This window comes from Scardinius erythrophthalmus (assembly GCF_964197995.2).
Source record: "Scardinius erythrophthalmus genome assembly, chromosome: 4".
Classification (NCBI taxonomy): domain Eukaryota; kingdom Metazoa; phylum Chordata; class Actinopteri; order Cypriniformes; family Leuciscidae; genus Scardinius; species Scardinius erythrophthalmus.
In genome coordinates, this window is record NC_138224.1 from 4,975,691 (window position 1) to 4,991,330 (window position 15,640).

Here is a 15,640-nt window from a genome sequence, read left to right on the forward strand (position 1 = left end):
TAAAATAAAAATATATTATCAAAATGAAAGGAGATTTCTGGACAAAAAAAAGAAAAAAGAAAAAGTACAATTTCAGGCCGTCAGGTCTTTTTGACCCGGGAGGGAATATTTGCTATGAAGTGCGAGACAAGCATGATTTTGACAGACATTTCACCCTTTAAAGTTGGATCATTCATATTTCATGGAGAATGTCGTCCAAACGTGGTTTTGAATGCTCCCCCCTAAATTCAGGCAAAGCATTTGAAGTCTCCCGCAAATATTTGCGACTTCCCTGAGCTGAATGCGAGAGCGCGTTCTATTGGCCGCCACTCTGGCTTTTGTTCGAGCCTTGGTGTGAGTTTGTTTTGATGTTCTGCCGTGTTCTACAAAGAGCCTCAGACTGTGGACGGCAGCCCATGCACAGCCTTTGAAAGGGAAAGACCAATACATCCAAAGAATGGACTGCTTTGGGATTTAATGAGAGAAGGAAACATTTTAAATGAATATAGAGGATAAGGATGAAAAGAATGAAGTAAGATGGAAAAAAAGTGAGATAATGAAGGTGCAACAAGATTATAAGAAACTCTAGGGAAGACTAGATAATAGGGAAGTGGGAAAAACAGACAGAACTGGTCTTTTTTCCACCGCATCAGTGAATGGGACTTGTATTGCACGTTTTGGCTGCAAATCCAGCTTTCAAAATGTCAGTCAGCTTTATTTCGTAATTTCTCATAGCCAGACTTTTGACTATCAGCATAAAGTCTGGCCCACTTGGCAGCTTTTCCTGACCAAGACCAGTGCACTTGCACAGAAATATAATTATTTAAAAGATGTGTAAAGCAACCAGTCAAAGTTTGTTTTGTTATTTGATATAACACCGGTGTGGAAAAAAAGCAAACATATACTGCAGTGTCATTTGCAACCGTCTGTTACTTTTGCCAAGAATTTGATGGTAATATGTGTGAGCAGAAGTTCTGCTGATTTAAAAGTATTAAGTGCTGATTATTTCACAGATGCAACACAAAACAAAGTGTAAAATACAGTTCTGCTCATGCATGTCTAGTTTACTTGCTTGTAGCTACCTTAAATATTTCAGTATACTTATTACTTATTACTAATACTAATGTAGTATACAAATATTAGTAATTTTTTAAAGTTTGATATCACTAACCTTACAAAGTTTGACAAATCTGGTGATAAATCTTTCTCAGACTTGCTTTAACAAACCTGGCAAGGTTTTGTTTCTGACACGCACTGCAATCACAACAGACTGGGCCATTTGACCAATCAGAGCAGAGGAGTTTAGAGAGACTGAATCCTTTATCAAATAGTTTCAAATACCTTTCTATTTAAGAAAAGTTGATTAAAATTAAAGTGTGTTTGACCTTGGATGCATGTAAACCTATTGAAGGAGCAAAATTAGAAACCTTTAAAATAGCATAAAAGTGACACTTTAACTAGTTCTAGCCATCAGTGTGCATTAGGTGGTCAGTGGAGAGATGTTGAGAGATGATCCATAGGCTAAATCAAAGACTAGTACCAATTAACACTCTGGATTGTCTAAAAATGAATAGTTAATACAGCTCAATAGGGTATTATACTGCAGAATATGTCTATAGATATATATTCATCTCACACGATTCATTACCCTGTGTTGGACTGACTGCCGTTTGGAGGTTTTAATCTTCACGGAGAGCAGAACAAAGGCAGTGAGAGAATGCAGGCCAGAGCTGTTCTAATCCCCCATAATCCCTCCCGTCCCTCTATAAACTCCACACTGGCCCCTCACAGCAGGATTATGTGTTGAGGGTCGGCCCTGTTCTCTCTTCAGTCTTCAGGCCATGTTCTTCTTGTTTTTGAGATTCCTTCATAGGCCGTGGGTTAGTGGGAAAAACGGTTACTGGCTGAGAAGATAGACGTGTCACAGTCAATGTATGCAAGGCGGTTGAAACAGGGCCGATATTTACAGTTTTATTTTACATTGTAATTTAATTCGACTTTTTAATTATTTTTTATCATAGTTAACCATTTGTGTCGTAGTCGCATTATAGCTGCTGTCTAATTCTTGCACTCAAAATTATGTTTTGTATTTTATTAAAATATGTTTTTCACTGGTTTTCATCATTGTATTGCACATTTTATTTGCATGTAGGTATTTTTTTTGCTGTACATTTCATTTTCGTGTAGTGTGTAATATAGTGGCAGTTTAGTTCTGTTTATGTGCAATTTTATATTAATGATTTTTTTCCCCACTGATTTGTATTTTTTTGCATGTTACTGTTGCTGTTAGTTTTTATTTATTCTCAAACTTTTCTTTTTCTTTTAGTTTACTTTTTTTCTCACTGGTAGTTTTCATATAGTATGTGCAGTTTTGTTTTCCCATATTCCGTTTATTTTTCCCATGTGATCAGTTGGTGATTGTTTGTGCACTTGAATTCACAGGCGGTGTTTCTGCAGCAATTCCCGGCAGTGTACGGGGAGTTGTTGAAGCTCTTTACGGTCAGGGAAGTGGCCGCGTTTGTACGGGAGACATTAGGCAGCCTCCCCACCGCCTCTCAGGCGGACTGTCCCCTAGAGGCCGTCAAGCTGCACTGCATCACGAAAACCGTAGAGAGCCAGATCTACATCAACCCTGGTAAACACGCTCACTTGAGGATGATGATGAAGATTGCTATTCCTAATTTTTGAGGCTGTTTGTTTAATGCTTGTGTGTTTGTATCAGAGTCTAGATGTATTCTGCTCCCCGTGGTATTGCGTTTGCTCCAGGCTCACCTGCAGGAGCAGCGAGACCTCGTCATGTGTGCTCACATACTCACCTGCATGCTGTCTCTCCTCAAGAAGGACGACGCGGTAAGATAACAACTCTCGGACAGTGCTCTGATAATGTGCCACCAACTGTGTGGATGAGATTGCCAACAAACTGAGAATTGGACCCTGTAAGAAAGTGTTGAGTATCTCACGATTCCTCAGAACGTGATGCTAAACATGCCTAATTATGCAAGGCTTCCTGAGGATCGACTTGTCATTCAGGCAACCTAGAAGGTTTGCACATCCCTAATTTGTGTTGACTTCTGCTTTGAAGTAGACCACGGGAAACTTGTCTTATGAAAATGCTGATGCTGGTCTAAATGTAGACATCCTGTCTGACCTTAAAGAAGTCAAATGGCGGGTCTCACATGCAGAAAAAGAGCAATGTGCATCAGCCACACTGGTTTCCTCCTGCACATGCATAAACTGAAATGACAGCTGAACCTTTCATGACTACTTCACCCTCTCTGCCATTAGCACCCTGTCAGAAAGTGTGCATAAAATCACGGTTGACCTCTTGCAAGGCCGTACCCTTACAGATGTGCCTGTGTATGCAGGAGCCGACCGCATCCGAAGAGGTGGATCTGATCGTGGAGAGTGTTTTGGCTGTGTTACTGCGGACCATCCTGGAAGTTGCTAACCGGCCCCAACCAGCAGGACCTACACTACGACCCCAAGTTCAAGATGTTACGGTAAGAAGAAACAAATAAAAAGAAGAATAGAAGCAAGAGTGAATTTTAAAAAGTGAAACGTGCAAAAAAGCATCAGAAAAGGACAGAAACAGGCCCCGAGGGCGAGGTAATTACAGCCCAGCAGTCACAGCGTTTTACACATCAAAGTCTCTCCACACAAACAGCATGTGAATTCTGGCAGCATTCCTGCAAGATGTGATGTATTCCCCAGCGCCCCAAGGCTTTTGTGGATGCAAACCTTGCCGTACCTCTTTTCAACTCCGTTTTATTCACACATTTTCTGACATACTCAGATTTATTAAAGGTTTCATGAGGCGAATCAATATGGGAATTAAATATTCTGTGATGTATTTGTTTTAATTATGTGTTATGCAAATTAATTTATATGAGCAATGGACCCACATGAAATCTGCTTTTTGGATGTTTTTGTGCTGATTGTGGAGAAAATATATGTTGAAAATTTTGAATGTAAGTATTATATATACAAGTGGCATTAAAGTGCTCCTATTATGCTATTATGCTCCTAATTTGTTTTGGAGTCTCCCACATGCATCCAAGGTCATAAAACACTTTAATTTTCTCATAATATACTTTAAAGCATCATCTCTTTTCTCAATTTGTGTGAAACGGTTTCAAATAGAACACAGCTATTATAAATACGGTAGTAATAATATTTGTCAATATTTTTGTTTTTACTGTATTGTTTTTGTCAGATAACATTTACATGAAAATGTTCAAATTAGTGTTCAAATTAACAAAGTTATTCTAATTTACCTACTATTTGTGCAAATTCAACTGACTTTTTCGAAGTAAAGTTCAAATGAAATTATTCAAAATCACATTTATGTCAGAACAATCAATGAAATGAACACACCAGTGGAGGGATTTATTGATTTATTGCTGTCTTTTTTTCTTTCTTTTTTTTTCTACGTATAGCATATGTTGAATGTGTCTTTTTTTCAGGGGGAGTTTGTCTCGTGTCTTTTGGCTCTGTTGAGGCATATGAAGGACAGACACTACCAGCAACTCCTGCAGAGGTTCACCAGTAAAGACGACCTGCGGGTGAGTCAGTTATCAACTTTGTCTGATTGGCATCAGTTCTTTATACTCACTAAGAAACATGTGAAACATCCTCTTCTTCTCTCTCTCAGGACTTTCTCCTGCATATCTTCACTGTGTTTCGGATTCTGATAAGACCAGAGATGTTCCCCAAAGACTGGGCGGTCATGAGGCTCGTCACCAACAAGTTAGATGCTTCTTTCCTCGTCCAATTTTACATGGTGGTTTTTAGAGTCAAGGTCGTAAACCATGTCTTGAACATTGGGGGGTGGGGGGGACAACATTTTTAGAAAGCATAAAGACAGAACAGTGAAGGAAATTCTAGGTCTAATTCTACTTGGGAAATAAGCATTTTGCATTAAAATATGCACCCATGTACTTTAATTTGTATGCCTAATATGTCAGTGTTTCTTGTCTCACGCCGAGTTAGGACTTTTCGCGTAAATTTTCAATTAAAAACATCAATATTTGAAAAAAAGTTGAGAGTAGTTAGCATCACTGGATGTTACCGTCAGTGGTTGTAACATTTCTATCGTAAAAGTTAGAATGTTTCGCTATCTCCATCTTACCTCACTCTCTTTCAACGTTAAACTGACGCTTCACGCTGGAGTTCACGGCCATCTCAATCATTTTGCCATTGACGAGCGTTGTTAGACTGCTGAGTCAGACTAGACAAAAAATTAAACTTTTCAAGATTTTTGTCATCCTAACAATATACAGAGTGCTGCGTAATGGAGTGCAACAGAACAGTGCAATAACTTCAAATATTGGGGGGACAATTTGGCCATTTCTAATTATTGGAGTGGACTTGTCCCTCTCCATTCCTGTAGTGGTTACGGCCCTTTTTAGAGTATTGAAATGTGATCTGATGTGTGATCATGTTTGATTTGCAGCGTCATCATCACCACTGTGCTCTACCTGTCAGATGCTTTAAGAAAAAACTTCCTCACTGATAAGTTTGACTACAAGGTTTGTCCTCCGTCCGCTTCAGTTTGAATTCATCAGTAAAACATCACAGTCGATCTGTTTATTTTCTCTGTGGCGCAGCCTCTAAACTCTCTGTTTCCATGTAGGTGTGGGATTCATACTTCTGCCTGTCTGTTATCTTCATCAACCAGCCCTGCCTTCAGCTTGAGACCTTCTCTGCATCAAAGAGGAAGAAAATCCTGGAAAAGTGAGTGTCTGCAACTCTTCTGAATTTTGATACTTCTCTACTATATACAGTAGTATGCCAAAAGTCGTACGTCAAATGAATAGTATGTCTGAATTTATAAGGCTATTATAGGTTTGAATTTTTTAGTTTTTGTTTCATTTACAATTTTTATTTGCCTATTTCATTACTGGTTCTTCATCAAATGCAGCACATACTCGGACAGTACATGATTTCAGATGTGGCTCCAGTGTTTACGTTCTTCAGGAAGTCGGCCTACAAATGTCTCAGTTACATATCGAACACTAAACTGACATAGGACGGCTTATTTAAACAGCATTTTGCGCTTTGTTTTATGTTTAGGTACGGAGACATGCGTGTCATGATGGGATGTGAGATTTTCAGCATGTGGCAGAATTTAGGTAGGACATTCCCAGTTATCCGAAAGCTTTACTCCTCCTCGAATGGGAGACGAACGTTTCTTGTCTTGCAGGAGAACACAAGCTAAACTTCATCCCAGCAATGATCGGCCCGTTCCTGGAGGTGACGCTGGTGCCTCAGCCGGACCTAAGGAACGTGATGATCCCGATCTTTCACGACATGATGGACTGGGAGCAGCGCAGAAGCGGCAACTTCAAACAGGTCGCCCAGCGCCCCCTTCTGGTCACTTATAGGACATGCAGTTATCTGACTCCAGAGCAAGTGAAATATATTTGACATCATTTTTATTTGAAATAGGTGGAGGCAAAACTTATCGACAAGCTGGACAGCCTCTTGTCAGAGGGAAAAGGAGATGAAACGTACAGAGAGCTCTTCAACAGCATGTGAGTGAGAGATACACAAATAAACAGATAAGCAGGTGCAGTCCTTTGTGGGCTGAACGTTTATTGAGAAAATGTTAGATTAGAGCAAAGCAATGAGACGGTAAGTATTTATGCAGGTCAGATCTCACTCATCTGTGTGATAGTGAGTGGGCCAACCTGTAATTGTGTTCATGTGTGGTTTTCCTGGCTGTGTGTTTGGGTTTGTGTGCGGCCGTGAAAAAGTGTTTGCTCCCCCTCATCTGAATTCAAATTTATGCACATTTTAAACATTGTATAAGGTCAGATTTCATTGTAGATTATGTTAGTGGTAAAATGGACATATAGGTTTTTTTTTTGTGTGTGTTTAAAGTTGCAACTCTGCAATCTTCCATCTTTGAATAAAAATATGTAAGATGTATCTCATGTTTTTTTGTTCGTGAAGGGACACTTTTGTGCATATCATGATAATTGGTGTAAAAACCGAAAATCAAACACTTTTTTCACTTTTCTGCTTTCTACTAACCATACTAACTAACTGTACTAGCTGAGTCTGAGTGTGGCTGTTGTTGACATTAATCTATTAATATGAATTTGTTTTGTTTATGCTGCTCTGGACTAGAATTCCTCTGTTCGGTCCATATCCTAGGTAAGATGATCAGTAATCACTGTTCTACGGGACAGCTGTGTGTCTGTGAGAGCGTGCAGGGCATGATGGGTCGTATGGTGGGCAGCTGTATGACTCGTTGTCTGCTTCGTTTGTTTTCTCTGTCAGTCTGTTGAAGAAGATCGAAAGGGAGACGTGGAGAGAGAGCGGGATATCCCTCATAGCCACGGTCACACGGCTGATGGAGCGACTGCTGGACTACAGGTGACATGGAGCAGATGCACTCAGTTGGAGACTGTAGCCAGACAAAACGAAAATGCTGCGCATTGATTTGTGGAAATGCATATCAGTGCTCGAAATATATTGACTTCTTAATGCTATATTTGTGGGGGAAAAAATCGACCTAACCTAAAGTTATTCCCACGTTTAAAATGATTAAATTCTTCATTGTCAGATCATGATGCATTTTTACACTAGTCACTACTTTTGGCAGATGGATACAAATTACAATCTTTCTGTTGATTTACAGAGACTGTATGAAGTTGGGAGAAGTGGATGGGAAAAAAATTGGCTGCACAGTCAGTCTCCTGGTAGGTTTTTTTTTTTTTTTTTTCTTATGCCGTTCTTTGTCACTTCATGTCAGTATTATTCACCCTGTACCTCCTGGTTTACACGAGCTGGTGGTCTGTTTTGTGAATAGTGTCAGTTTGGTGCTTAGTTCAAGGCTGGAGTGTTAACAAGGGAAGTGATTTAGCACTTTAATTCATGGCGGAAACACTAAAGTCTTTTCAATGCTGAGGGCTGTATTGAGGACGACGTAGTGCTGAAGTGATTTCTCTTCTCCAAGTCTCCTTCGTTCATAGCAACCAGAACGACACTTAAAATAAGTGCTGAAAAAAGCACTTCATATCCACACTCCACCACTCTTTGTCTCTTTTCTGCAGAACTTCTACAAAACGGAGCTGAATAAAGAGGAAATGTACATCCGCTACATTCACAAGCTGTATGACCTGCATCTGAAAGCGCAGAATTACACAGGTACTTGAGCATGACATGAACTAGATGTAGTTCAGGGCTCCAGACTGCGACCAAATGGTTTGCCCAACTGAGCTGCCTTTTGTGATGCATATGAGAAACATCAAATGACAAACGAAATGAACGCGTAACGAAAATGTGGTACCCGTTTGAGCTGTGTTGCGTGGATCGTTTATCAGCTTGAACCAATAATAGACAATTATAAACCATGGAAATCAGATATTTGGAAAAAAAAATATTATTTATTAATTAATAAATGTATAAATTAACACTATACCAGTAGATGGCAGCAGAGGAGCACTTATTGACTTGTTAGCCATTCCCAATCTTTATTAATAGTTTTTTTGCTTTTAATTTGTATTTAGATATTATTAAATCCCTATAATAAAACAAATCATCAAGAAATACATTTTTGTCAAAGTTTGACACTTTTTGTACTGAAGTGTCTGAAAAACAAGAACTTCAAATTGCAAAGAATTACACAGAAAGTAAGTAAAGAGCACTCCTTTTATTATCACCGAAGTGCAGTATGATACTATAGAACAACAATGGTACATTTAATAAGAGTAGAATATTAAAATGTTATTGTTGTTGTTAAATATTTTTTTATCTGCATCTCAACTTAAGCTCAGTGCTTTACTATTTATTTTCTAAGAAATAAACTTAATATTATTAGTAACTGCACTTATTAATGCAAAACAATAGTAATTTATGATTAAACTGCCTTTGTAATTAACAACTCACTCACCTGAGCGCTTCCATCTGTAGAACTTGATGGCACCGGTCCCACTGTTACTGTGGAGCCCTGTAGTTTGAGGCTACGGTTATCGGATATATTTTCATGATGTATTTCTGTGTGTGCAGAGGCCTCGTATACACTTCTGCTGTACGACGAGCTGCTGGAATGGTCCGAGAGACCGCTGCGGGAGTTTCTGAGTTACCCTATGCAGAGCGAGTGGCAGAGGAAGGAGTACCTTCATCTCACCATCATCCAGAACTTCGACCGTGGAAAGGTCTGAATTTTCTGCTGTCTTCCCCTGTTTTTGTTTCACGTTTCCAGGCCCCTTTGGTTTCTCCTCACGTGGCTCCTCTCAGCCCACTATCAAATTATCAAGGGTGATTGTGTACCGAGTAGTTTTTGACTAAGTGGTACCTCAATCACTTACTCACTTGATGAGAATACAAATCAGTGCGTTTGTTGTCTGCTCTCCTCATGGCTGGAGCCATCTGTTGTACTGGTGGATTTAGATGGCAATGGGACTGAAACGAATCCACTTAAGATAGGATATGCCTCAGAAAATACATGGATATTTGACAGATGACATGGACAGTTTTGAAACGATATATGTCGCAGTTAAAAGCATAAATTAATACAAAAGACATTGCATCATCATATTTAAAAGTACATATAGGTATATGCATGTGAATTAAAGTACACCTCTCTACCCCCTCAGTGTTGGGAGAATGGCATCATCCTGTGCAGAGAGTTAGCGGACCAGTACGAATCCTACTACGATTACAGAAACCTCAGCAAAATGAGGGTGAGTTACTTCTCTTTATGTGATATGACAGTTCTTTGCATTTTGCCAGTTCTTAAAGGGGTCATATCATGGAAAGCAGTCTCGTTAACATAAGACAACGCACATTTACATGTCAGTTGGCAACTTTAGGTTATTTGCATATCTCTTAAAGGTACAACAAACTTTTTTCAATTAAAATTTTCTGAGAAAATCATCCACAATTAATTTAATAAATGTTTTAGTGCAAGAAACTTCCACTTTCGTTGATTAAACGCTACAAATGTGTGCAATATGGCTATTTTAACTGAAAATCCAGATATTTACATAGCATAATTGTTGCTAATAATATGCTTTCAAATCACAGATGATGGAAGCTTCATTTTACGATAAAATAATGGACCAACAGCGGCTGGAGCCAGAGTTCTTCAGAGTGGGCTTCTACGGCAAGAAATTCCCCTTCTTTCTACGGGTATGTGTCATCCTGCCACCCTGCAGTATATTAGACGTCACTGTCAGTAACTCTGGAGTCCACTTGGTGTCAGTATTAATCAGAACGTGTGTTGTACAGAATAAGGAGTTTGTGTGCCGTGGTCATGACTACGAGCGTCTGGAGGCGTTCCAGCAGCGCATGCTCAATGAGTTCCCTCATGCCATCGCAATGCAACACGCCAACCAGCCTGACCAGACCATCTACCAGGCTGAAGCCCAGTGTATCCTCCAAATATCTCTTGTCTTTCCCAGTCACTCACACACTAGCATGCCAAAGAGTCTTACACCTGCAGGCTTACATTTGTTCTCTTGCATTGTATATATATTGTCCTAATTCCTCGTTAGTCACATCCATTTGCCCTTACTAACTGATTTACTCATTTTACTATCAGCGGTATGCATGCATTTGTCATCATTATTACTATTGCATATACTTAGAGTTACGAATTTGAACAATCCCCTAACACAAAGTATTACACTTTAGTGTGCACAGACTGTTTCCATTCAGTAAATCTGGCAGAATCCTGATGATTTAGGCAGTTTATGCTTAAAATTTAGGGTTTAAATTCCATTTGGGGTGAATTAAATTAGCATTTGGATGCAAATGTGACACCCTAACTTGAGTAAAATAGATTTCATGATGAGGATGTTAGTATTAATTCTTAATAGCACACTAACAATAACTATTAAAAATGTATAAAAGTTATACAATTCAGCGTAGTAACCATTTTTCTATACACAAAAGTGGTTTTCAATATGCTATATTCTATAATACAGTGCCGTAACAGTGTCGGAGTGAAAGCACTACAACATGGTTTTTCAGAACAAGCACAAAGCCAGAGCTTACCCACTTTAAAAACACGTCCACGTGGCTGAAAATCGATCCCCAGAACACACATCAGGCGTAGAGACGGTGGGTCACAGGAGAGCGTTTGCTCAGTTGATGAGACATGTACCTGCGTCACATATTCACCGCTCAGTGAATATGTGACGTCCTCTTCAGCACAATTAGAGCAGACAGGGCCGGTCAAACTACATGAGCACAGCGTTTTGTTATCCAAGCCAGTGATTAATCATTGGCCTTCTTTGACGTCTGGCCTGTTTGATTCATATTTATGTGCTGATGAGACCTCATCTCTGTAAGGCACAAGATGTTGGATATTTAAACATTTGTGGAGGATGATTTCCTACTGTACTGTCTGCATTTGGACTGGGTGTGAAATAGGTGATACCACAGCAAAGTCTCTTTCATTTAAGTTATACAGTATATCATCTCAAATCAAACATTATATACCATATCATATCATTATAGTAATGTTATTCAAATGTGTTTGTGGTCAAACGACACTTTGCTTGTTCCTTGACCAACGTTCATGCAGATCTGCAAATCTATGCTGTCACACCAATCCCAGACAGCCAGGACGTCCTGCAGCGGGACGGCGTTCCCGACAACATCAAGAGCTTCTATAAGGTCAACCACATCTGGAGGTTTCGCTACGACCGGCCGTTTCACAAGGGCACCAAAGACAAAGAGAACGAATTTAAGGTGAGTTATTTCATCATTTATTAACCTTTATATCATTATAAATCTGTATGGCTGTCTTTCTGCTGTGGAACACAAAAGGAGACGTTTTGAAGAATGTGCTGGTTGCTGTTTCCCATGCAGTTTCCATTAATGCTTAATAAAGCTTCGAAATAAGAAACAAAACCACCATAAAGGTACCATTAAAGTTGCTTATATGACTATATTTCAATTGTTCTGAAGTCATATAAGAGCTTTGTGTGATAAACTGACCTCTAGTGAACTGCAGCAAACTGATGAATCAGAGAGTTGAACTCAAGAACTGTATCATTTTGATTTGTTCATTCATTAATACCTGTTTTTTTTTTTGTTTTTTTTTTGCATCACTATATGAACTTTCATGAATGTACCAAGGAAATCTGGGCCGCTTGCAAATAGATTCAGTGAATAACAACTTAAATTTCCATCTGATTCTTACACAAAGCTATTTTTTGACTTTTTAGTGTTTGTAATTTAGTGCACAAATCGTCATATGAACCACTTTTTTGGTGCCGTCCATTTGAAGCATAAATGCTTCTGTCTACGTTCATTGTAAATGCACGAGCAAAAATGACCATTACATTAAAAATGCGTGGATGGTAGAAAAAAGTCATGAGGGTGAGTAAATAATGTGAAAGTTTTTCATTCTGAGGTGGATTATTCCGTCTTTTTGTTCTCTCTTGTGAATTCATTCCTTCACTTCTAGCGTCTGGCGGCCATTGTGTGTGTGTGTGTGTGTGTGTGTGTGTGTGTGTAGAGCTCAGGTGTTCTCTTACATGCTGCATTATTCACAGCCTCGGTCCAGAGAGGCTAATTAAAGTTTTAGGAGCTGAGAGACCCGCTCCTTCCAAATATCATTTCCCTTCCCCTCTCACTCAATATATTCAGCCCAGACAATCACAGCCTCGCCGTGGATTCGATCCACCGCAGGGTTAGATTTCCCCCGACCTCCGGTGGTTACCGTGTTTGAAATAAACTGTTTAGCCTGCCAGATATTATATTTTCAGAGACACCGGGGGTACTCACCACCCCGGTCCACTTACCGCTTAGTAATAATGTCTGAAAATCTCATTTAGAGGTAAACTTCGGCTGAGACGCTATCCAGATGATACGATTATATTGGACTGAGGTGGTTTTGAATATCACAATCAAGCATCTGAAGTTCTTACAGAGCTTCCTCCGTTATACATGCGCCAGCTCAGGTTAATTCTCAGGCTGTGCTGGATGGGAAATGAATTTATGAATGTGAAATTTAATATGTGGAGCAGTCTGGGTTGATAAGCAGACTATGTTCCTGAGAATGAGCTGTTTAAAGTGTAGATTAAATGATATGTATTATACATACTGAAGGAGGAAAGTCACTCATTCCTTGGAATATGTTGTTGCCGCTTTGCCTTATGGGATCTCTTGGACTTTCTCTGACGGGTTCGAACTCTGATGTGTGTCAATGAGCGTTTGCTTTTGAATTTCAGAGCCTGTGGGTAGAAAGAACGACATTAACGCTTGTTCAGAGTCTCCCAGGCATCTCCCGCTGGTTTGAAGTGGAGAGGAGGGAACTGGTAAGGAGATCTCCCATTAAACTTTTCCTTTTGTATGGTTCTCACACTCACCACTTTAAGTCAGAGACAAACTCTAGCAAATACTTAAATGCTTAGCCAATGGATTGTGTGTGTGTGGTCTTGTAGTATGTACTTATTGTGCATTCTTGGTAGAAAAACTCAATACATTGGGGAGCTGATAGAGTTACCTTCAAAGTAGACATAGACTATTAATTGTTTGACTGATATTTCTTATCAATATTCACACTTTTGAACTTAATTCATTAATGGTTCTACCAATAAATGACACCATTTGGTGGGTCACTAAGCAGAACCTTAACTTAATGTATTGCAAAATTAACACATTTAATCAGATCACAAAATGACTCATGGCACTACTACTTCTACTTCTACTAATCTATAATAATAATAATCTGCATCATTATAAAAATGGATAATGTTTTATGAAACTTACCCACATTTAAGTTTTGATAAAAAAAGAATGCATGAAGCTAGAATAAAATATATACATATATTTTTTGTTTAAAGCAGAGGCTCTGTTGTTTCTTTTGATATATTGTATACTGGTGGAGTAAATTTAATGCATCCTTGCTGAAACTATTAGCTTCATAAAATATATATATATATAGGGAGAAAATAGGCCAATGGAAAAATTGGTTCTGCATATTACTGAATTTAAAAAAGGAAACCAATAAAAATCGCAATAATTTTTTTAACTAGAAGCTTTTACACTCCCATGCTTGAGTAGAGTATGTTTCAGCGGCACAAAATAAATTTGTTGCTCTTCCAAAGTTCTCCAAACATTTAATGAAAGTTTTTTTTCAACCATTGTGTCTTGGCTTGTTGGTGAACTTCCCTGGGGTTTTTTTGGCCACAGGTGGAGGTGAGTCCGCTAGAGAACGCTATTGAGGTCATCGAGAACAAGAACCTGCAGTTACGGACGTTGATTACACAGTGTCAAACACGGCAGATGCAGAACATCAACCCCTTGACCATGTGTCTCAACGGAGTCATCGACGCAGCTGTCAATGGAGGTCTCGCTCGCTATCAGGAGGTTTGTTTTCTTGTAATTTTGGTCATATGGCACTAATTCACTGTATATTATATATGTTCCATATCCCCACCGATGCAAGATCACCTCATGTTTTAAAATATGTATACCCACTCTCTCAAGGTTGTCTCTCGGTTTCCTCTGTCAGAGAACACAGAGCCTTCAGATGGCCGAAGGGAATTCTGGAATACCTTAAGAGTTTAGCTTGTCCGAAAGGAAATATCTTAGCCATAACTACAGAAACAGCAGCATTGAAAAAAAGAATCATTCCCCTTGTGAAACCCTGGAAAAAAAAAATCTATATAATCTCAAAGAAGTCATATGCTGTGCGAATACAACAGATCTTTCCAAATTGTATGAACGCTTGTTGCATAGCAACCTCGCTTTAGTGTCACTGCAGCTTTTACCTTGATAGACTTGGAGAGCAGCTATAAAGAAGATAGTCGACTGTGTACATGCAAGGTTTTTTGTTTGTACATGTTCCAGAAAGTACATTTGCGTTAAATTCTTTTCATGTAGGCTGTTCAGATACCGCCCTCGCCGAGTGTCCTGAGGCGAAGGGTCATGGGATGAGCAGCAGTTAATATATTTGGATCGCAAACATGACAGAATTACCAATTAGTTGTTTATTGAGCGTTCCAGCTGTTGGCATTAATATTTGCTTGCATTTCTGCACTTTAAGGTCAGCCCTCAAAGAAATTCCACTCTAAAATTACAAGATCTAGCTCTTAATTGGCTCATCCCCTACCGTTTTTTAAAAACTTTCTTGACATCTGCGTCTTCTTTAGAAGCTCAAGGAAAGATTTGTTTTAGTAAGGCAGAGGTATGTATATTCCATTCCTTAAATTATCGCAAAAACAATTCACAAGTACACCTGTAATTGATCCTGAGGTGTTTGTCTACTGGCGATCTGCAGGCAGCCACAATTAAATCTTCGTGTAGCGTTTGGTTGGTGTTAAGTTCAGAGAGAAATTTGTGTTAAATTTTGTGTTGTTGCCGGCATACACTGTGCGATTTCAGACACTCAGGAGGTCGTGAGCCATTGCACATGTTGTGAGTCAGTTAACATGGTCATCATATCAAAGCAGCTGGTAAATGGCACGGATGTGCTGCACAGCAAGCCGGTGGCAATCGTGTAACGTAGGCCAGTAAGTGCTGTTGGTGTAAACCTCACTCCTCTGGTCTCAAGAGGCACGCTAGCAACTGACGCTAAAGGCTGGATCCTGCGCTGGAGACTACGGTTCGAATCCCTCTAGGCGCAGGTCGAGTAGGAGTGGTTACAGTTGGTGCCGTGACCCGGATGGGAGCGAGGTTTAGGGGGGTGAGTGTA

At 39.4% G+C, this 15,640-nt stretch overlaps 1 protein-coding gene across 2 annotated transcripts in view; it reads left to right on the plus strand.

Annotated features, from left to right (window-relative positions):
- The window catches only part of dock4b (dedicator of cytokinesis 4b), an 80,901-nt gene that overhangs the window by 51,111 nt on the left and 14,150 nt on the right, over positions 1–15,640 (plus strand). For both annotated transcript variants that reach the window (XM_081363718.1, XM_081363719.1), the window contains exons 23-42: positions 2,422–2,614; positions 2,702–2,829; positions 3,345–3,479; positions 4,443–4,541; positions 4,631–4,725; positions 5,432–5,507; positions 5,612–5,712; positions 6,052–6,110; positions 6,182–6,330; positions 6,427–6,512; positions 7,264–7,359; positions 7,625–7,685; positions 8,040–8,133; positions 8,995–9,143; positions 9,585–9,671; positions 10,015–10,119; positions 10,219–10,360; positions 11,519–11,685; positions 13,173–13,259; positions 14,137–14,313. In XM_081363718.1, coding sequence (XP_081219844.1) covers positions 2,422–2,614; positions 2,702–2,829; positions 3,345–3,479; positions 4,443–4,541; positions 4,631–4,725; positions 5,432–5,507; positions 5,612–5,712; positions 6,052–6,110; positions 6,182–6,330; positions 6,427–6,512; positions 7,264–7,359; positions 7,625–7,685; positions 8,040–8,133; positions 8,995–9,143; positions 9,585–9,671; positions 10,015–10,119; positions 10,219–10,360; positions 11,519–11,685; positions 13,173–13,259; positions 14,137–14,313 — 2,286 coding nt within the window. The remainder of the gene's footprint in view (positions 1–2,421; positions 2,615–2,701; positions 2,830–3,344; positions 3,480–4,442; positions 4,542–4,630; positions 4,726–5,431; positions 5,508–5,611; positions 5,713–6,051; positions 6,111–6,181; positions 6,331–6,426; positions 6,513–7,263; positions 7,360–7,624; positions 7,686–8,039; positions 8,134–8,994; positions 9,144–9,584; positions 9,672–10,014; positions 10,120–10,218; positions 10,361–11,518; positions 11,686–13,172; positions 13,260–14,136; positions 14,314–15,640) is intronic.